This window comes from Spermophilus citellus (genome assembly GCF_964194105.1).
Source record: "Spermophilus citellus genome assembly, chromosome: 17".
NCBI lineage: Eukaryota > Metazoa > Chordata > Mammalia > Rodentia > Sciuridae > Spermophilus > Spermophilus citellus.
In genome coordinates, this window is record NC_138199.1 from 52,182,271 (window position 1) to 52,204,596 (window position 22,326).

At 51.4% G+C, this 22,326-nt stretch overlaps 1 protein-coding gene across 3 annotated transcripts; it reads right to left on the bottom strand.

Moving 5' to 3' along the window:
- Window positions 1-11: 11 nt before the first annotated feature.
- Window positions 12-20,193, bottom strand: CACNB1 (calcium voltage-gated channel auxiliary subunit beta 1). Of its 3 annotated transcripts, XM_081271264.1 has the most exons (14): window positions 19,866-20,193; window positions 17,273-17,359; window positions 14,143-14,262; window positions 10,903-11,025; window positions 10,237-10,373; window positions 9,953-10,029; window positions 9,416-9,570; window positions 8,275-8,355; window positions 7,446-7,504; window positions 7,151-7,260; window positions 6,846-6,997; window positions 3,558-3,653; window positions 2,951-3,136; window positions 12-1,189 (listed from the first exon to the last, which is right to left on the bottom strand). In XM_081271264.1, the coding sequence occupies exons 1-14, from the start codon at window positions 19,947-19,949 to the stop codon at window positions 725-727; spliced, it is 1,932 nt and encodes a 643-aa protein (XP_081127390.1). In that variant the 5' UTR covers window positions 19,950-20,193; the 3' UTR covers window positions 12-724. The 3 variants fall into 3 exon arrangements, with proteins under 3 accessions (XP_081127390.1, XP_081127391.1, XP_081127392.1); XM_081271265.1 differs by lacking the exons at window positions 17,273-17,359; window positions 19,866-20,193 and adding an exon at window positions 15,848-15,997; XM_081271266.1 differs by lacking the exons at window positions 12-1,189; window positions 17,273-17,359; window positions 19,866-20,193 and adding an exon at window positions 15,848-15,996 and having other exon boundaries at window positions 2,738-3,136.
- Between the last annotated feature and the right edge of the window lie 2,133 nt (window positions 20,194-22,326).

The window sequence follows — 22,326 nt, forward strand, 5'->3', positions numbered from 1 at the left end:
AGGGGATGTCATAGGCAAAGCTCATTCCTGGGGTAGGTGAGAGCTGAGGCATGGAGGTGGGAGTGGGTAGCAGCATGTCAGGTCACCCACTCCTCAGGGCTCTAGGGTTCTAAGCCCCTGCATGGCCAAGGCCAAGAGGGCAGCTGAGCCTGTCATTTTCCACCCTAACCCCTCCCCCCAAGGCGAGCTTGTTACCGGTCTCCATGTTATACCTTTTACCTACCCGACAATGCTGCCAGGAAACCGGGGCAGGGGGTGGGCATGGTGAGGGACCCTGGATCTGGGGTTTGAGAGAGAGCCACATAGGGAAGATTCTGTGTCCTCCCTCTCAAGAAAAACGCCCAACTCTCCAAATACACCAGTTTGGGAAAAAGAAGGGTCGCCCCATTTAGGACCTTCAATTAGAACCCAGAGTAGAAAGTTAAGGAAGTGCACCTTTTCTCTGGGAGGAGAGCCCCCTAAGATGGGGGAAAGGGGACACTTCAGAAAGGTGGATATCCCCCATCCATCTACAGCAAGTAGGGGTAAGCCTACAGCTGGGGCTCAAGGGCCTCTCAGGAGCTGGGATGATATCACCAAAGAAACCCCAAACATTGAGCCAAGGCATCTGAATGGAGGGAGACAGCGCCCCCTGGAGGCAGGACACGTCTCAGGTGATGAGCCCCTCTGTTCCTCCCCTCCCCAGGGCTCAGAGCCCTTCCTCCCACTGGGCAGCCCCGTCCTCTCAGCGGATATAGACGCCTCGCCCCCAGCCCTCCAGCTCATTCTTGTTGCGCCCAAGAACCGGACCCCCGCCATCTGCGCAGTAGCGGGCCTTATTCCGGCCGCGGTTCCTGTTGTCAGTGAGCTCCTCCTCATAGTCTTCTTCCTCGTCCTCCCAGGAGCCCTGTCGGGCCGGAGGGGTGCCGCCCCCTGCAGGGTCTCCAGTCCCTGGCCCCTCTGAGGGGTCAGTCTCCATGTCCACACACGAGTCTCCCAGCTCCGTGTAGGCAGAGTTTCGGCGGCCGGGGGTGTCGGCATCGAACGTGTCTTGGCGGGACAGAGCCCGCAGGGTGCCTGCCCGGCCTGGTGGGTGGCTGCTGGGGTAAAGACCCGGGGGCTGGCCCAGCTCCCCCGGGTACTCGTGCACGTTGGCGTGCTCCCCGGTGGCCCGTTCCAGTGGCTGGTCCCCGGAAGCAAGGTAGGGTCCCTGGTTAGCAGACAGACGGCACACACCATGCAGATCAGGCAGGGGTGAGAAAAACACAACAAAGCAAGGCAGGTTAGTGAGGACACCAAGACACCCAGCCTGGCGGAAGGAGGTCGCTGGCTTTGGGAGAGGGGCACCAGATCAGGAAAATGGCTCTAAAGCCCAGTGGACAGGCCTCAGTGCATCTGTTCCTCTATTAGGACAGGATGCCCAGCTTCATCAGACCTCACATGCATGAACTTTCCTGGTAACCATGGAAGGGAGCCCCTGAACAATTAGTCACCTCTTCCTCAATACATGTTATTAATGCTACCTTGAGGTTAATCATCATTAACAGCTCATTAGTAGTGCCACTCAGTGGTTGACTGGGTTAGTCAATGCCTCCACTTTTCCAAATACAGTAAGTGATTTCAGCTCAAACTCACTGACCCCAGCTTCTTCAGCCCACATCAGACCTCAATCACAGATTTCCAGAACCCCACGCTGCTCCTCCCATTCCCTACACAGATGAGTCTCTAAGGTCGATGGGATTCCTTCCCTATCGGCAATAAGGACTCAAAGCATCGAACTGGGAAGGTTAATAGGTCTCCATCCTCCAGTGAAGACCATGAGATGGCCCAGTGTCCTCATCACCAGATGCCACATGAAAGTGAGCTAACGGCCACTGCCACCACAGAGGTTGTTGGGTGAGGTACAAAGAGGCCCAGGTTAAAAGTCCTTCCCCTACCACCACTTCAAGCTGTGTGACCCTAAGCAAAATGATTCTGTCTCTGTGGCCCAGTTTCTTGATTGCAGTATGGTGGGGATTAGACTACAGAAGCAGTTTCCAAACTATTTCCTGAAGATGTGGGGTGGGGTGGGATGGGATGGGGAGAGCAGAAAAGTGCTTTCAGGATCCCTAGGGAGGTGATGGGGAGGCAGGGCCCTCGTTCCCTCTGAACTGAACAAGGATGCCTCATCTATATATTCAGCTTCCCCCTGAGATTCAGTGAGGCTGTGGCTGAAAACAAATTTGAAAAGCAGCAGTCTAGAATGACTTCATGGGTTTCTTGTGATGCTAACCTAGAATCATATTCTTAATGGTGTATACTTAATGGTCCCAGAGATGGGCTGTGACTCCCATGGGAAGAAGAAGAGGCAGGAAGGGACACCCACAGGACAGACTTTCCCGGACTCTGTTTAACTGGGAGAAGGGTAAAGGGCACAGCACCAACTCATAGAAGATGCTCCATTCTGGGCTGCTCCCAGGGGCTTTCTGCAGTTAGGGGTCCAGGGTTAGGGCAGTGTCTCTGGATTTAAAGGTCCCTGCTCTAATGGGTTTCCCTGGGTCTAAGGGCCCCTGCCACGTTGGGTCTAAAATGGGTGTGGAGTCCAGTAAATGAGTAGGTCAGTCTTCCTCATATTTTCTTCCTAGTCCCTGTTCTTATAAGCGGCCCAATCAGGCCTCATGTCCAGTGGGCAGCAGATTTAGTCCTAGTTGCGGAACCAGGCCCAGGGAGGCAGCACCAGCCAGCCCCAGTCCCACCAAAAACCACAGACACCAGAAGCTGCCGCTCACCACATTTTTTACAAAATAAAGCTCTTCCCTTCCTTCCCCACGTTCCCTGCACTCCAGGGCGGGAGGGAAGATGGGTGGGGCACCCGCTACATGGCGTGCTCCTGCTGCTGCTGCTGCTGGGGCACCGCGCCGCCGCCCCGCTGGGAGGCCTCCAGCCCGCCCCAGAAGCTGAGGTTTCTCCTGAGGGAGGTGAGCACCTGTACCTGGAGGTTGGAGACGGGGGCAGGGCTGGCTGCCAGGGCTGCGGTAGCCATGGTGCGGTTCAGCAGCGGATTGGGTGGTGTGCTGCTGGGCGGGTGCGTGGCCTTCCAATAGGCTTCCAAATACTCAGCCAAATGCTCGCACGCATCCTCCAATTGGTTCTCGTCCAGGATGATGTCAAACATTTCCTGTGGAGGTGGGGTTAGGGGCAGGGCTGGGATGAGCGGGGGCGTGACCAAGGGGTTGAGGGTGTGGCCTGGGTGCAGTGGGTGGAGCCAAGGGGGTTGAAGGACAAGGTTAAAAAGGCCTCTGGCTGTACAGGAAGGGAAGGAGAACGCTCAGATGTACAAATTAGCAGAACTGTAAGAGGTCTGGTAGTCCAACTCAGCCCAACTCCCTTATTCTAGAGACAACCTAAGTTGGGAGAGGGGGCTTGGCTCCCCATGGAGAAGGGGTGCTTCAGCCCCCTCTGCCTGTCCAGTCCACCTTCCTCCAAAACAAGTCTGTACCTACAGACCTGGCCCAGGTGTTCCCACTCTGTCTCCAGTGCAGGCCAGAGGAAACCAGGTGAACCCAAATTCCTTCCCCTCCCAAGGTCTGAACACTTACAGGGGGACACTGTGCCAGCTTCTCCGAGGCTGCTATTTGGACATTGAGGTGTTTGGACTGAGACTTCCCTCGGGATTTGATGAGCCTCTGAAGTACCTGGTTTGGGGAGAAGAGGAGGAGGAGTTAGAGGGGCCCAAGCAATGCACCAAGTGAGAAAGGCAAGTTCTGGTTGGAGTCAGTGTCAGGATGGTGGAATGTTCCATGACTCTCAGCCTTGAGCACCTCTGCAGGAATGACCTTACCAGCCCTGTGTCCACCCTGTACAATGTTCAGGCTCTCTTCTGGGTCTCATGACCACCTCTCCTTGAGAGCTACATGAAAGGTAGTGATACTAGTTCCCCACCCCTCTAACCTGGTCTGTAGCCCTCATTCTCCAGGCTCACTCCCCTGCACTATGTTAGCAACAGCAGGCATCTTTTGGAGGGTGCTTGCTAGGTACCAGCACTGTTCTATGCTTTTTGTTTAAGTAGAGGAGGCAGGGTCTCACTATATTGTCCAGATTGGCCTTGAACAGGCCGTGGCTCAAGCAGTCCTCCTGCCTCAGCCTCCCAAACAGTTGAGACTACAGGCATGTACCTCAAACTTTTTATGTGATCAATTTAGTTCTGTCAACAGCACTGAGATAGCTATTATTATTGTCATCCTAACAATAATGATAGGTATAATAAAAGAAAAAACCTAAATCTAGTTATGAGAAAACATCTAACAAATTCCAAATGAGGGACAGTTTACAAAATGACCTGTTTCCTCCAAAATGCCAGTGTCATGAAAACCCAAGAAAGGCTGAAGAATTGTTCCATATTAAAGAAAGCAGACCTACAACTAAATGCAACAGGTGATCCCGACCTGATTCCTGGATTAGGAGAAATGTGGCCTTATATAAGGGCCAACTGGTGAAAGACAACTATGAATTGCATTTTATGTCCAATGGGCAGCAGATTTAGTCCTGGTTGCGGAACCAACTATTTGTAATTTGTAATCTTCCTGCATCAGCCTCCCAAATTGCTGGGATTATAGGCATGCACCGCCATGCCCAGCTAATGTGAATTGTATCTTTTTTGCGGGAGAAGGGCAGTACCAGGGATTGAATTCAGAGGCACTTGGCCATTGAGCCACATCCCTAGCACCATTTTTTTTTTAATATTTATTTTTTAGTTTTCAGCGGACACAACATCTTTGTTTGTATGTGGTGCTGAGGATCGAACCCAGGCCGCACGCATGCCAGGCGAGTGCGCTACCGCTTGAGCCACATCCCCAGCCCTCATTTTGTATTTTATTTAGAGACAGGATATCACTGAGTTGCTCAGTGCCTTGCCATTGCTGAGACTGGCTTTGAACTCGCTATCCTCCTCTCTCATCCTCCCAAGCCGCTGGGATTATAGGTGTGAATCATATCTTAATAGAGCTGTTAAAATTTTAGTGAATTTTTGGCTGGGTACAGAGATGCACATGAGGCCTTAAGCAACTTAGTGAGACCCTGTCTCTAAATAAAAATAAAGAAGGGATAGGGAGTGTAGCTCAGTGGTACAGTGCACCTGCGTTAAATCTCCAGTATCTCTAAAAATGTTTTTTAAAATTAGTGAATTTGAATGAAGGGTATTCAAAGAACAGAAGTTCCTTGAGCTATTGTTGCAACACTTCTGTTAAATTGAAATTATTTGAAAATAAAATACTGGAGGGAGGGTACTGGGAATTAAGCCCAGGGCCTTGTGCATGCTACCCAAGCACTATACAATTGAGTTACAGACCCAGCCCCAACTTCCTTATGTGGCAGATGAGGAAACTAGGGCACAGAGATGTTAGGTGACTTGCCAAAGGAACATGTGCTGGTAAATGACAGCCTGGGTAGAAAATCCAAGCAATCTGGCTCCTGAGTCCCTGCCCTAAACCTCAGTGGGGCAAAATGAAAGCCTTTGTTACAGTCTAGGTCACAAAGTGGTTTTGCATCCATTATCTCATTTGATCCTTTCAACCTCCCCCTCCTTCAAATACTTAAATCCCATCATCCCTTTTATCTCATTAGAAACTTAAGGACTCAGAAAGGCTAAGTAACTGGCCCAGGGTGCTCAGCTCATAAGAAGCTACCATGGAACAATAATAGTTACCACTGTTGGCTGCCATCATGAATCAAACAGTATATGCTGGGCTCTTTACATCAAGTACCTCCAGTCCTCTCAGAAATAACACAAGAGAAGCTAAAAGTTCCTCAGGGATACAGTGTGTGCTTTGAATGTGTCAGGCCCTCAGTTCAATCCCAGACAACAAATATAATAAAAACTTAAGAGAGGGATTATAACCTCATTTTGTAGGTGAAGAAATTGAGGCTTAGAGACTAAATAATTCCCCCCAGATCCCAAACTTAATAAAAACAACAACAAACCAACAATAAGTATATAAACCAACAAGAACAAGGATTTGAACCTCGTGCTGTCTTCAAACTTTAAAACCTTTGCCTAAACTCTTTTCCATGTTTCTTAAATACTTACTAACATCTGGAAGGGAAAGTTCATGGAGCCACAACCCAACAAAAAAAGTAAACCAGCGGCTGGGGTTTTGGCTCAGTGGCAGAATGCTTGCCTAGCATGTGTGAAGCACTGGGTTCGAACCTCAGCACCACATATAAATAAATAAAATAAAGGTATTGTGTTCATCTACAACTAAAAACATAAAAAAAAAAAGTAAACCAGCTTTTCCAACAAATATTCTCTACCAATCTGAATAAAGACAGAAGAGCAGAAAAAAGCTGATACCAAGCCAGGCACAGTGGCACACACCTGTAATCCCAGGGGCTTGGGAGGCTGAGACAGGAGGATCCCGAGTTCAAAGCCAGCCTCAGCAATGGCGAGGCACTAAGCAACTCAGTGAGACCCTGTCTCTAAATAAAATACAAAATAGGGCTGGGGATGTGGCTCACTGGTCAACTGCTCCTGAATTCAGAAGACAAGAAAGACCCCACAACTGTCAAGTAGCTGAGTGACACTGGGACAAAGAAAAAACAAAATGATTTCTTTTAGTTTTCTGGTCCAATCACAGAAGGTCAACCAAAGTATAGACAGGGGACTGGCCTACATGATCCTAATAATATTAGTCATAGCTACCACATGATGAGGTGTATTGTCCCAGGCCCTTTGGCAATGTATCTTGGGCAGCATCTTCATGATATGCATACAGTAGAGTCTTACAGAGAAGGAAACCAAAGCTCACAGCAATCAGGTCATCCGGTAGTAAGGAGTAGAGGAGATCCAAGCAGCCCAACTTCAGAACACTCCTTATAAACCATGCACCCACCTTGGGAGAGGTGATCTTGATGTAAACAATGATGGGGGCCAACGAGGTCTTGGAGAGCTGAGCTGGGTGGTTGATAGTGTCAGCGTCCAGAGCCACCAACTGAAGAGTCCGAGCCAGCTCGAAGATCCGCTCAATCTCACTCTGTACCTCAGCTTGGGGGCACCAAGGCATGGGGAGGGGGAATGTAAGGCCGCCCCCAGGAAGCAGTGGATGGAGGGAACACTTCTGGTCCTTCCATCCACCACCTCTCACCCTACCCTAGTGCAGCCCGGAAGCAGGGAGTACGGAAGGCAGACCCGGCTCACCCAGGCTGGAGCGTGTGTTGGAGCGCTCAATGATGATGTGCTTGCTGGGGTTGTTGAGGACTGAGCGCTTGGCCAGGGAAATGTCAGCTGTCACCCTAGTGATAGAGATCCTGAGGACGGGGAGGAGGAGGGAGTCAGGAGCCAGGGTGGGCTAGAATGTCTTGCCACTCTTCAGACTTTAGGCCTGCCCACTGTCCCTCAGTCCAAGAGTCCTAAGATTGTCCTTCAAGATACCCTACTCCTCCCAGCACAGAGAGCCACAATGGGTGTGGATAGATGGTTCTCTGGGTCTTACCTGCCATCAAATCGATGCTTCAAGAAGTCAAATAAAGCTTTCTGCATCATGTCTGTAACCTGGGGTTGGATGTTTGGAGGAAGGAGGGAAGAGAATTCAGGCATTTAAAGCTGCTCAGAGGCGGGTGAGGTGGCACATGCCTATAATCCCAGTGGCTCGGGTGGCTGAGACAGGAGGATCCCTAGTTCAAAGCCAGCCTCAACAACTGCGAGACACTAGCAACTCAGTGAGACCCTGTCTCTAAATAAAATACAAAATAGGGCTGGGGATATGGCTTAATGGTTGAGTCCCCTGAGTTCAATCCCTGGTACCCCCCAAAAAGAACCTGCTCAGGAGATTGAGCTGCTGGGCATTTATACCCTTACTTTTTATTTTCTTTTCAAATTCCGGAGATGAAGGGACCTCTATGGAGGGCTCCCCGACTCTGAGGGGCCTCCCATGCAGTCTCTGATTCCAAAAATCCTTTGTTTTTTTTTTTTTTATATCTTTATTTTATTTTTGTGTGGTGCTGAGGATTGAACCCAGGACCTCACGCTTGGCAGGCAAGTGATCTACCTCTGAGCCACAACCCAGCCCCCCAAAAATCCTTTAAGGTGGGTCTCTGGGAGGGCTCTCCAGGGATTTCTTCAGGGAACTGGGCCCTTCTGAATGGGTCTTCCATGGGTCAGGCTCCTCTGTGATTTTTCTCTGAAGGTCTATAGCCTTCTGGAGAGGACACCCTGGGGATCTGGGCCCTTCTGGGGGACCTCTCTGTAGTCTGAAGATATTCCTATGGTGTCTTTCTGGAGGTCTGGGCTTCTCCGGGCCCACTCCCCTCTTGGGTTCCTACCTCATAGCCCTTGAGCGACGGTCCCACCAGGATGATGGGCCTCATGGAAGGCACCACGTCATAAGGGGGCACATGCTCTGTCTGAGGGAAGCAGGGAGGGGAAATCCCAGAGTAGAGGTGACATCAGACCCTCTCTTCTAGCCTCCAAGCTTCCCCCATGCATCCTTTCCTCCCCCTGGTCCCAGTGCCCAGATGTGGGGATCAGGGCAGGGATGGATAGGGATGGCCATGGAGAACCAGGAAGGGTGGGGAATGGGAGGCAGATATGGGAACGGGTGTTAGACGGCCCCCCAGCTCATCCCGGGTGTGCGAGGGGGGACACAGAAAGCTGTGATACTCACCGACTTCTGCTTCTGTTTGGCTGGGTCCAGAGATTGCCAGGAGAGGGGAGGGGAGGAGAGAGGGGAGGGCACCCAGGCAGGGGCAGAGGGCAAGGAAGGAGCCAGGACAAGAGAGGGAGGGAGAGCGGGCAGACGAGGAGAGATAACAGGGCATGCGTGTTAGTGACAGACAGAGCCAGAGAGAGGGGACGGGACCCCATGCCAAGGGGGAGCCAGAGGTAGTCCTGGACCAGGGTTGGAGCAGGACTGACGGGCAGTCCAAGGGACTCAGTAATGATCAGACCCCCCTTTCTGAGTCTTGGAAAAGAACTGGAGAAAGTGGCAGCCCCTAGTGTGGTGCCCACCTCCGGCCCCCGATGCACATGTACATGTCCATTTTAAGGGTTCCCTTGACTATCTTGCCAAGCAGTCAGTGGATCCCTCATGTGCCCACCAATGGAATTAGAAAAGGGCAAAGAAGGAACATCATTCCATTTTCCTCTTCAGAAGCCAGAGCGGGGGCACCCGTTGGAATATTCCATTCCATTGGTAATGAGGGCAAAGGTCAGGATTCATTACCACCAGACCCTGCTTCCTCAGGGTGGACAGCCTTCCAAGGGTAACAACCAGCCCTCCCTGGGGGTGGACCAGGGTGGGGTGTGTGTGGAGAGGAATGTGCCCATTGCACACACCCCTCCAGATCCACGGGAAGCTCTGAGGCACAGAACAGGCTGCACAGTATCTGCACCCATCCCAGCCCCCTCTCTCTGCCAAAAAGCTGGGCCCTGACCATCCCCTCTTAAGAACCCAGCAAGAATTACCTTCTTAAAGAAGGGGATGCGTTTGCCATGAGGCGGCGGGGTGGTGACACTGCTAACACTAGTCTTGGCAGAGCTGCTCTGCTCACCAAACTCGGCCTCCTCCTCCTCTAACTCTAAGGGGTCTAGTTCAAAGGCTAAGTTAGTCATTTCATTACCTGGACAGGAGTCAGAAGAGAGGGAGGAAGGAGGTGAGAGAAGAGGAGTGAGATGGACGTGGAGACACAGTACAGAACACAGGGATGGGGATGGGGAGAAAAGAAAGAAGAAGAGGTGAATGGAACAGGGTTGGGAGAAATGAATGGGGTCAGGGGCGGTGGGTAGGGGGCAGGTAGAGAGATGGAGCTACCAAAGAAAGGGGAGAGGAGAGACAAGACAGGCCCAGCTTGCACGATACCCTATTGTTCATAGAGGGAGTACTACTGCATGTGTTTTGGGGACTCAGAATTGGGGTGCCCCTATACAGGGAGAAGAGGGCCAGACAGTGGGGAGACCACCCCCAGAAGCTCCCCCCACCCCAGGGATGGCAGCAGCTCTTACCACTGGCAGGGGGTGTGGGGCGGCGGGTGCCAGTCACCACGTCTCCCAGACTGGAACTGGAGTTGTCACCTGATTTGCTGCGTAGGCAGGGAGGCAAACGGAGCTGGTGAGCAAAGGGGTGGGCGTGGGAATGGGGGAGTCTTGTCCTGTACAAGCTGCACTCTCTGGAGTTTTCCAGCCCCCGTGGTGATAGCTCTGTACCCTCAAGGCTAAAGTCAGCCCTGAGGCCGAGTCCTGGCTGAGGGCCTCTCCTGAGGTTGCAGCAGCCACCCCCTGCCACTTACCTGGAGCTGAGGCGATTCTGGCGAAGCTTCTGTTCCTGAATCAGGCGTAGGCTGTCCAGTTTGACAGGGCTGGGGATGAAGCCAACCTCACAGCCTTCCTTCACCAGGCGCCCAATCCACCAGTCATTATTGTATTTCTGAAAACAACAGCAGGTAGGGTGGGGGAGAGCAAAAGGGAGACTGGAGGCGCAAGACAGCAGTCACCCTTTGTGGGAACCCCCCAGATTTGCTGACCCTACTGGAGGATGGCACCTTCAAAGATGTCTACCCTCTAAAGTCTCAAGATAACTCTTGAGACCAGCATCCTCTCTGGCCACAGACTATCCTTCCCTTAGAGAGGAGGTGAGAGTCCCCCACTCCCTCCCTCCCTGGGACCACCCTGCTGTAGACAGAGAGTAGGAGTAAATGCACATTCACAGGCCCGATACACTGTTACTCTAGTCATAGACCTCATGATAAATCAGCCTCATGACCTAAGTGTTACCACTTATTTGACAATGAAAAATTAGCAGCTCAGAAAGGTGGAGAAATTTATCTAAGGTCACATGGCAGATTCAGCCCAGCTCTGCTCAACTCAGAAGGCTTTCTTTCCCACTGGAGCTCCGGCTGCTCCTCTCCTGGTACCTACGCCTTGCCCTCCCACCAAATGCCAAGCACTCTCCCCACCTCCTTGATATGCAAGAAGTCCTTAGGCTCAAAGGTGATGGCCACTCCCTGCACGGGCACCTCATCCCCTGGAGATGGATTGTAGCCGACATTTGTCCGCACAGCAAATGCTACTGGCTTGGTCTAGAGGAAACACACCAGGGAAGGTGACACCAGAGGGTTAAACCATAATGTACTATACAACTTCCTGCCAGGAGTGGGAATTACACTAATGTTTGCTTTGTGACTTGCTCATTAAAATGTATACTGGAAGAGCCAGGCAAGGCAGTGCACACCTAAAATCCCAACAACTTAGGAGGCTGGGGTAGGAGGATTGCAAGTTTGAGGCCAGCCTCAGCAACTTAGTAAGACCCTGTCTCAAAATTAAAAAAAAAAAAAAAAAAAAAAAGAAAGAAAGAAAGAAAGAAAGAAAAATTAAAAAGGGCTGGATGTAGCTCAGTGGTAAAGCATCCCTAAGTTCAAACCCTAGTACCAAAAATAAAAAATAAATAGAAGCTAGCATTGTAGCTCAATGGCAGAGCACTTGCCTAGCACTTGTAAGACACTGGGTTCGATCCTCAGAACCACATAAAAGAAATAAATAAAACAAATATATTGTGTCTCTCTTTACAACTAAGAAAAAAAAGATATATATATGGTGGATAATTTATAAATGTATGCTAACTTTTACAGTAAAAAAAGAAAGGCAAGGCCAGGCTTGGTGGTGCACACCTACAATCCCAGAAACTCAGCAGGCTGAGCAGGAGGATGGCAGATTCAAGGCCTGCCTTGGCAACTTAGCAAGACCCTGTTTCAAAAGAAAAAATAGGGGCTGGGGATGTGGCTCAAGCGGTAGCGCGCTCGCCTGGCGTGCGTGCGACCCGGGTTCGATCCTCAGCACCACATACAAACAAAGATGTTGTGTCCGCCAAAAACTAAAAAATAAATATTAAAATTCTCTCTCTCTCTCCACTCTCTAATAAATAAATAGGGCTGAGATTGTAGCTCAGTGGTAAAGTGTCCCTGGATTTAATCCCCAAAACCATCAAATAATAATAATAATAGTAATAATGAGGGACTGGGGTTGTGGCTCAGCGGTAGAGCGCCCGCCTAATGTGTGTGAGGCACTGGATTTGATCCTCAGTACCACATATGCATAAATAAAATAAAGGTATTGTGTCACCTACAACTAAAAAAATATATATTAAAAAAAAGGCAAACTGAGGCTAGGCTCAGTGACTTACTTATTTAAAAAAAATAGTAATAATGAAAGTCACTGCTGCTTAGTGTGCCTGGTACTGTTATAGGTTTCACAGGCATTATTTCATTTATTCATCACAAAATTCCTATGAATTATCGTTATTATCTTCATTTAATTAACTTATTTTTATATGAATGTATTTCATCCCTAGAAAAAGAATTCCTCCTATGTGTTTTTGTCTTTGTGGTCCAGGATATCAGCTGAGGTTATCAGAACAACGAAATCAAACTGATGAAAGCAGATCGTGCTGCCATTGTTCTCCTTTCCTCTCTTCTCTTTTCGAGACAGTTCTGCAATGTTGCCCAGGCTAGCCTATAACTCCTGAGCTCAAATGATCTTCAGCCTCAGCCTCCTGAATAGCTAGGACTAGGGCTGGGGATGTGGCTCAAGCGGTAGCACGCTCGCCTGGCATGCGTGCGGCCAGGGTTCGATCCTCAGCACCACATACAAAAAAAGATGTTGTGTCCGCCGAGAACTAAAAAATAAATATTAAAAAAAAATTCTTTTTTTTTTTTTTTAATATTTATTTTTTAGTTCTCGGCGGACACAACATCTTTGTTGGTATGTGGTGCTGGGGATCAAACCCGGGCCGCACGCATGCCAGGCGAGCGCTCTACCGCTTGAGCCACATCCCCAGCCCTAAAAAAAAATTCTTAAAAAAAAAAAAAGAATAGCTAGGACTATAGACACACACCACTGTTCCACTTTCTAGATCTTTGAGCCATACACTGAATCTGAGGCCAACCACTCCACACCTGTTTAACCTGCCTTGGGGGGGGGGGGGTTCACAGTCTTCCTAGTTCCATGGTCATCAATAATTTTAAATCTCCAATGTAACCACACTTACTTTATCACCATGGTTAGGAATCAGAAGATGACCTTAAAGCAGGACCTAATAAGAATCTAGCATTTCCTTCTTTCCGACATTGTTGATGCTCCCAAGAGCAATGGCCAGGACATTCACATGCACCATTATGGCAGCAAAGAAATATGGCAAAAAGAACTATCTTTATTTTAATGAATAAAGGAAATTGAAAATCAGAAAAGAAGTGGCTTGCTTAATATCCACAGCAATTAAGAGTCAGGGAGGAAGCTGGGTACAGTGATGCACATCTGTTATCCCAGCCACTTGGGAAGCTAATGCAGAAGGATCACAAGTTTGAGGTGATTCTCTGTCTTAAAATACAAAATAAAAAGCACTGGGCTGGGGATGTGGCTCAAGTGGTAGCGTGCTTGCCTGGCATGCGTGCGGCCCGGGTTCGATCCTCAACACCACATACAAACAAAGATGTTGTGTCTGCCGAAAACTAAATACATAATTAAATAAATTCTCTCTCTCTCTCTCTCTCTCTCTCTCTCTCTCTCTCTCTCTCTCTCTTAAAAAAAAAAAAAAAGCACTGGAGATGTAGTTTAGTGGCAAAGTGCCTCTAGGTTAAATCTCCAGTACCAAAAAAAAAAAAAAAAATCAGGGCTGAGATTGCAGCTCAGGAAGTTTGATTCCAGGAAGTAGATATTTTTCTTTTCCATCCATTCATTCATTCATTCATTCATTCATTTGTGTACTGGGAATCAAACCCAAAGATGGTCTCTATCAGTGAGCTACATCCCCAGTCCCATACCCTCACTTTTTTTTTTTTTTAAAGGAAGGGTCACACTAAGCTGCTGAGGTTGGCTTTGAATTTGCAATTCACCTGCCTCAGACTTCTAAGTTGCTAGGACTACGCATGTGAGCCGCCCCGCCCAGGAGAAGCAGACATTTTCAGCACTTGTCAAGCTCCTATCCTGTGGAAACATTATCAGGCACTTCTCCTACTGTGTAAGGAGGCAGGTATTATAGCCCACATTTTACAGGGGAAGAACAGAGGTATGTTGAGGTCCCAGGACACACAGCTGGCAGGGACCAGGCTAAGATTTGACCCGGGGTCTGTCCAGCTCTCTCTCTGAGGCCCAGGTGTGGGAGAAATCATGTCAGCACAGTTTCTTCCCGCATCTTTTCTCACCTTGGCTTTCTCAAGCTGAGCTAACGCCTGGCGTTCTGCCTCCTTCCTCAAGGCTTCCCGGTCCTCTTCCAGAGACACGTCAGAGTCTGACGGGCGGCTAGTGTAGGACTCTGCTGAGCCCTGAAAGCAGACAGGGCCGGCTCAGGGCCAATGCTCTCTCTCCTAGCCCTTGGGCTCAGGAAGGGCTGAAGGTGCCACCCATCATGGAGGTCTGAGGCCCAGTATGATGCCACAAACCTAGAAGGTAGTATGAGGGTGGAGGGGTGGGGCCAAGGTTTATAGGTCCTAGGAAGAGTGACAGCAGCAAGCAGAGGGTTAAGGCATGTCTAAGGACAGCTGCTTGGAGTCCTGGGAGGGGTGGGAACCTGATAGGGGCACAGCACAGGGGAGAAATGCCAGAGGATGAGTCTCCACTCCCTGCTCCTCCTTTCCTGCCCTGCCCCCAGCATCACTGCTAAGAAGAATCAGCAGAAGCCCAGTGGCGTTCCTCCCAGGGACTGCAGCCACCAGCTAAGGCCTGGCTCTCTGCACTGCTGCCAGTGGGCAGCCTGCTCAGCGTGATGGGGTCAACAATATTTTGCCTACCTTCTGCTAAAGAGCAGGTGAGGACAGAACTCCTACCTCCTGGCCCTAGTTGGGACTGCCTGAATCAGGCCACCCCACTCAAAGCTGACCCTCCACCTCCCATAAGATACAGAAGAGAACGCAAGATTTCTGGGGTGGCTCAGGTAGAAGCAGCAAGTTAAGAGCAGAATATGGAACAGGCACTTTCCTATCCAGGCTCCAGGGTTAAGGCAGGCTCAGAAGTCTGGGTGTGCCAGGAAGCTGGCTCTGACCACAATGACCAATCCAGGGCACAAGGGACTCCTCTAGGGGTGCACACATATATGTGAGACACAGGTGGCCCATACAGACCTAGCAGCACAGGTCATGAACATGCTGATTCATGAGTACACCGGAAGTGCGAGGGCAAGAATGTTTGGGAAGGTGTATTCTATGGCACGTGCTGGCAATGCACAACCAAGTGCACTCAGGGAGCCACCCTAGGTCTGGGTCCCTGAAGATGGGAGTCATGTGAGGACAGGAGACAGGACTATAGATTTGCGTGTGACTTCTGGAATGGTGCTGACAGAGTGGGAGAGAATGTGAAAGAGCAAGATTGCAGAGATATGAGGGACTTTTCCCGAGGGCATGAAAGGTCACTTGGCTGGGAATGTCTGTTAGCATGGAATGGAGGGGACCCAGGAAAGAATGAAGACAAAGTCCTATATCTCCTCAGAAATCCCTCATCATAGCTGGTACAGGTGCCCACCCCTTTCCCAGTCAAATCATGAAAATGGGAGATTTGCCTGGGGATGGAGAGTCACTAAACAGCAGCTGGGAAAGAGACACAAACCAGGGAGAGGGGAAAAGCGGCTTAGCCACCATTCCATCCCTCCCGATGGGAGCACACGGTGAAGAAGACAGACACCCAGAGAGGCAGAGAAACAGAAGCAGATGGACGGTCAGAGAGGTACTCACTGACCCCAAGGCACCTGCAGACACAAACACTGACACAAACACACATACACATACACACGCCCCAGAAATGGTGGGAGACAGTAAATAGTGAGGAGGCGAGGAGACAGACTGGCCCGGAGGCCCCCTACCAGGTTTCCTGAAGGGCTGTTCTACCCACCCACTACCTCACCCCATCCCAGCTCACCACCACAAGGGTCCGGTTGGGCGCCTCCATCCCGGCGCCCTCAGTGCCCGGCCCCACTGGCTTAAGGGGTGGCCCAAAGTGCCCGTCCCCCCAGGGTGCTCAGGTTACAAGCAGAGTTGCTACATGTGCAAACTGCTAGGGTATATTTAGCTCAGAGATGTGGCAAGGACTGCCCCCCCACTCCCGCCACCTACTGGGGGTCAGAGCTGGGAGCTGAGAGGAGGAAGTATTGGAAGCTGGGGTCTGACCCCTTTGGTTGACTAAATACTGAAAGAACTAAGCTCTCGTCTGCCAAGAGAGGCAACAAAAGCACAGAATCATTCTTTCCAGTCCTGACCCTGGCCCTGACCCTGGCCCAATTCTGCAACAGGAGGGATGAAGGAGCAATTGAAGAAAGGACTTTCCAAATGTGTACTTAGGAGATGCTTGGATGAAGGCCTCCCTTCTGAATCTCCCAAATCAGGCCTGGGCTCAAATCAGGCCTGGGCTCATATATGTCAAGGGTAGAGATGGAAGAATAAAAAAGAAGAGTCTACTCCAATCTGTAGTAAATCTGCTTGCCACTATCCTCTTGTTCCCGGCCCCAAGCAGACTACCTCCAAGGAACTCCTCCTCCCTGCAGCCCTCTGCCCTCACGTGCCCTGCCTGTTTTCTCTTTAATACACTCCTTCCCTTGTCTGATTCCAAGCCCCTCTCGCCTTTTTTGGGTACCAGGCTTTGTTGAGATACTCAGTAGTCATAGCAACCACATGTCTCCCTCACTGCCTCTCCCTGAGCCTAAGATGGCCCGAGTTGAGAATTAGAAAAGAGGAGAGTGTCAGCTTCCTGGCCAAGCACAGCAGACCCAGCAAGCTCTTCTCAGTTACCCTTCTGTCACAGGTGCTGGGCCACAGTCATCTCTAAAATCAAACACCTCCTGCCTATCCCCATCACACTTTCTCTCTGAATATTAAAGAGAGCCACGTTTGGATGTGGGGAGCTTGTTTCTCTGACCCCCACTTAAACAAGGCTTCAAGGACCCAACTGCCCTAGCTCCTCATTTTCTAGCACCTGCCTCCACCCCACCCTGTCACAGATTCTGGGGGAGGACATGGAATCAGACAGCCGGCAGGGGGAGTGGGTGACAGCCCGAAGCAAGCTAGAAGGAGGCAGGCCAGGCTGTCCCTGAATGAGATGACGCAGGCAGGCAGCAGGGGCTGGTGCTTGGTGCTGGGGGAGGGGCGGGGCGGGGGCGTGGGCTGAAGCAGTGGGTGCAGCTGCCAGCATATCCAGGAGAGGTCATGGGGAGTCAGGGTGTTGGGCTGGTTCCAGGCAGGTGACAAATGACACGGGGAAGGGTGCCTAGAGAAAGCCGCAGACCAGCTCACCAATGCTGGCCTCCACCAGTCAGCCACCTCCCTCCTCTCAGCCCAGCCTCCCGATTACCTGCCGGACAAAGCTGTTGGATGTTGTATCTGAGGAAGTGCTCCCATCAGACCGTTTGAACCGTCCTTTCCTCTTGCTGTATTTGCCCTGGAGAGGCCAGGAAGGAACAAGAGTGGAATCATAAAGGACCTTTCCCAACCCTCAAACCACCAGATCCAGAGCTACTGCCAAGTCTTGGGAATATTGTTCTCTGATCCGCACAGCCCCACCCCCATTCCCCTGTATCATCTTCTGGAGGTGGTACAGCCCGAGGAGAGAGAAGTTCTCCCATCCCACTGAGAGAGCCCAAACCACAGTCACACTCCTAGGGAACAGTTCAAGGAGCCTAGGGGCACACACAGAAACCCCCCAAACCAATGCAGAGGCTGGGGAATAGGAGGCCTGAAAAGTGGGAGGTTCATTAGGCAGCAAAGCTAATTAAGATGCTGGGCAGGCTGCAGAGGCCTCCAGGGAAGGGAGAGGCTGCCTGCAATGCTGGGGGGCGGAGAGAGCTAGGGAAGTTCCTTCCCACACCCCTCAGCTGGAGCTGAGGGTCTGAGAGTGCCAAAGGCCTCCAGAGAGAGGAGGGATCACTAACCCAGGGCCCAGCAGGGCTTCTCCCTTGAGCCCAACTCTTCCCTTCCCAGAGTAGGGAGGAGATGGCATCTCTGAGCTCCTAGAGACCCAGAGCTAGATTTCTGGGGAAGGGGGAAGAAGCATGAAACCATATTTTTAAACATCCAAACCCAAATGTGGTGTGCCTTCATGGGAGTCAGTGTTGCTCCCCATTCCCCCCTCTGCCCTGGGGGGTCTTTTTCTCAGCCCACCCCCCTCACAATCAGTGGCCACACCCCTACCCAAAGGGGCAAGAGGGATCCACTCCACCCTCCAGCTGCCACTGCCCATGCCCCATACCCTTGGTAGCAACCTGACTACATCAATCTAAAGGCTCCTTGGCCCTTCCCCAAGGTAAGCCTAGGACACAGTCCCACAGGTCCCAGGGGTAATAGGCTGGTGGCCTCATTGACTGAACTGGTGGCCTGGGTGGGGTGCACCTCCTAGTTAGGGGGCCACACATTCAGGTTAAGGCTTCAGGTGTCTTGAGTCTCCTAAGAGGGAGTTGCTTCTTTACCCTCCCAATGCAACATAAATGCTTGGCCCCAGTCCAATCCAGAATGAGCAGGATGGAGGGCTCAGATCTCCAAGCTGCTGCCCCCAGATTCCATCCCAAACTTTCTTTTTTTAAAAAAAATTTTTAGTTGTAGATAGACACAATACCTTCATTTATTTTTATGTGGTGCTGAGGATTGAACCCAGTGCCTCACGCATGCTAGGCAAGAGCTCTCCACTGAGCCATAACCTCAGCCCCCAGACTTTCTTAAGCCAAAGAACCTAGATGAGCCAAGACCAGACTCCATGCTCTGGCTCTGTGGATCTTGGTTCAAGAAGGATGGATGATGGGAGAGGATACCTGGGAAGCCCTTCCGGGGTCTTCCCTCCCCTCCTCTTCTTTCAAACTGGACATATACCCAAAGTAGTTTTTCAGTTCCCTACAAACCTAAGAAGATTCTGCAGTGAATCCCAGACTTTCACACTACCACCACCATCTCAGGCTGGGCAAAGGGAGTGGCGCTCAGAGGGACAGGGGACAGCTGAAAGGAAGGCTCTAGTCAGCTGCCTCCCAGGCTCCAAGGGGCCTGGGATGGAGAACAGAGGTATTTTTAGGTCTGACCTGACCCCCCTACACACCCATCAACCACAGTTCCATGGTGGTTACGGTTGCTCCAGGTTGGCCACAGCAATACAAGAGTTAATGCCATCCTTGGGGAAGGACGTGTCCTAGAGAAATGCCCTGGCAGGACCACCCCAGACTGTGCTGGTCACTCTATGGGAATCTAGGAGTAGCACAGGGGCATGGGAAAGTGTGCGAGTGCATGGGGCAACAGACCCCCTCCTCCAGTTAAAACAGCTACCTCCCCTCCAGGACAGTGAGTTGGCATCCTTCCAACTTTCCAAACTTTGGAGGCATTTTCGGGGCTGCGGGGGAGGGGTAAGCCAACGTGGGTGTCCGGGAGAGGGGAATTGGTCCAATACAAGGACGGAGTGAGGTGGCTGGAGGGGTCCTTGGGCCAGGAATGGCCCCTTCTACACCCTCGAGGACCAGGGTCTGAGGCTTGGAAGGCCTGTTGGCACCGCCCTCTGACCACTGCCTCGGCCATCTCCCAGTGCCACCCCCGCCCCACCCACCCCCGCCAGGCTTCCCCAAACGTGCTCCGCGTCGCCCCCCTTGCCTGGTCGATCTCTAGCCTCCCTCAACCTCCCCTTCTCAAGGCCCAGATCCCCAACACCCCCCACCTCAGCCACTGGAGCCGGTTCCCGAGCAGCAGGGACCGTGACGCGGGGGAGAGGAGGCGAGGGTGACAGGCAGCCCACCCGCACCCTCCCAGCACCACAGCCCAACTCCGGGCCAATCATTAACCCGCAAGAATGGGGGGGGGGCGAGCACCCCTCTCCCCTCGGCGCCGGGCATATACCCTTTCCTTCCATGGTCCCTCTAGTCGGCCCCAAGGTCCGCGGAGCGGCCCTCTTCTCTCGGGCCGGCACCACGCCTCACCTGTGGGCTGGGATCGAAGACCTCCATGGGAATCTCCTGGGAGGGTGGGTAAGGGCCCCGGGACATGCTGCTCTTCTGGACCATGGAGAGTAGCCTCCCCTCCGGCCGCCGGCCCGGCCCTGCCGGGCGCCCTCAGTGCATGGGAGAGGCCGTCGGAGCCGAGGGGAGAGCAGCGCAGCGCCGCGCAGCCAGAACCGGGTCCAGCCGCCCAGCAGGGCCTTCGGCTGCCCGCTCGATGCCTAGCCTCGCTCCCTGCTCGGGCTCTCTCTTCTATCTCAGCAGCCGCCGCCGCCGCCTCCGCCCCTGAAGGCTCAGCATCTCCCCCCGCCCCCTCTGCTCCCCCCTCCTCCCTGGCTCCCTCCCTCCGCCCTCCGGCCCCGCCCCTCGGAGCCGCTCCGCTAGCTCCACTCAGACAATGGGAGGGCAGCGGAGGGGGCGAGCCCTCCGCACTGTCGAGGTCGATCGCTGTCCTTCGACTGGCGGCAGCCCTCTGCATTCTAAAGGGCCGCTCTCTGGGGGCGAGGGGGAAACAGGTCTTGAGGGTGGGAGGTGTGTATGTGGCGGAGATGGAGGGGTTACCATTGTTTGCCAAACGTTAATGGGAGTGAAGCCCAGGTTGGCATGGCTGGCAGCGCCTCCCTTTCTGTATGGAACTATTCTTCCAACGGGTCTCCCCTAGCCTCTACTGCTTGGGCCACTGGAAGTTCCCGGTCCCGGTGATCTGGGGACCTGACTTTAACACCTTTCTCCCCAGTATGGGCCCCATAACGCCTGGAACCAAATGAAGTGGCTCTTCCCTCTTCCACCTGGCTCGGGGCTGTTGGTAGCAGAATGGGATCAGGGAAAAAGAGACAACAAAAAGAAATCCCAAGGACCGACGAATAGAATATTCTGCCCCAATCAGTCCCTAGGATCTCCCAAGCTTTTCTAGAAGGCCAGAAATGAGGCTTGGTGAACTCTCTGTTCCCTACAAGGAAAGAGGAGAAAGAAATAGAGATGAGCAAGGAGAGCCTGGCCCAAATCAGACCTTGTGACCTTTGACCTAGAGTTGCTCTCCCTTTATCCTTGATCTGGAAATAAATATCCAAGGCCTGGACTCCACCCATCATCATTGGTGGAGAGGAGTAGGGGATTTTGACACTTCAGTGCCAGTTTGGTTCAGGCTCTTTCTGGTTATGTGGCCCAAAACAAACCACTACACATCTCTGAGCCTGTTTCCATTCTTATAAAATGAGGTTTCTGATACTGTGGGGCTTTGTCTCCTGGGATTATTGGGTATCTGGAGATGCTGTTAAGGTGCAAAACAGGGTCAGTCATGTCAGGAAGACCCATTTCTTCCCACTCTACGCCTTCTCCTGTTCCACAAAGAGGAGGGTTGAGAAGTAGACTGTTTTTGCCTAGGTCAAGTGTCCCTAAAATAAGACTAGCTTTGAGTATTCTGCTAGAGGGCAGGCTGTGGAATATGCTGAATTTTCCTTACCCTGAATAACAAATGAATGGCCAGTCATTTCTCTGATCACATCACCTCAGGTAAGGGGAGAAAAGTAAATGAGAATGTAGACCAGTAGTATTATTGTTCTATGCACAGCTCCAACCCTAGGCAGGATTTATCTGCCCACTGGGGACAAGAGACCCTGGCATGTCAGGAAGACATAGGCTTTGCAATCAGAACTTGTGTTTTAAATCTGTTACCTTGGCTATAAAATGATGAAAAAAATGTGTGTTGTGACACAGTAGCATAATGTTGGGTTTATCTCTCTTTTTGAGTTTCTCTGTATTTAGCAGCCAGGTAAAGTTCAGATGAAAAAGTGATCAACTTGAACCAAGCAAAAGAGTTGGGAGCCAGAATTAAGACATAAGATTCTTGAACGCCAGAACACTCTTCTCAGTTTTTTGCTTAAGGTGTCCAGAGCCATTGGACACCTTCAAACACATTTGGCAATCATTCACTCAGCCAACGCAGTATTTCTCAAGTGTGCACTACTTGCGAGGCTCTGTGCCTGTTGCAGTATATACAGTGTGCACCAAACAAGTCTCCTTCCCGCCCTTAAAGAACTTGCTGTCTTAACGTCTTCCTTTGCAAACTGGACCTGCCGTGAATTCACAATTGGACAACAGAAATATGAGGATATGGTCCATTTTACTGAGGAAGAAATTGAGGCACCCAGAGATAAAGGACCCGCAGTGCCGTAAAAACATTAAACTAACGTCTTTTGGTCATCTATTCTGCGCTCCAGGGGAAAAAAGATAAGAAACTGTTTTTGACGTCTGTCGTAACTATTGTCTCTAGCTTCTTTCTTAATTTTCCCTCTTCTATTAAAATATCCTTCCACAGAATCCTAGACGCCCGTAAAGAGAACATTACCAGAACCAAAAACCCCTTTAATGCCCCCATCCTCCGGCCCCACGCCCAGCATGACTTCCGGCCACTTATCACTCACGTGATCTAAAACTCTTACTG

Excerpts from the sequence above, each read along its gene's own strand:
- CACNB1 (XM_081271264.1), bottom strand. The coding sequence starts at position 19,949 with ATGGTCCAGAAGAGCAGCATGTCCCGGGGCCCTTACCCACCCTCCCAG. Across the intron at positions 14,263-17,272 it reads CCAACAGCTTTGTCCGGCAG|GGCTCAGCAGAGTCCTACAC; the intron begins GTAATCGGGAGG and ends GTCTGCTTTCAG. Across the intron at positions 11,026-14,142 it reads CTCAGCTTGAGAAAGCCAAG|ACCAAGCCAGTAGCATTTGC; the intron begins GTGAGAAAAGAT and ends TGTTTCCTCTAG.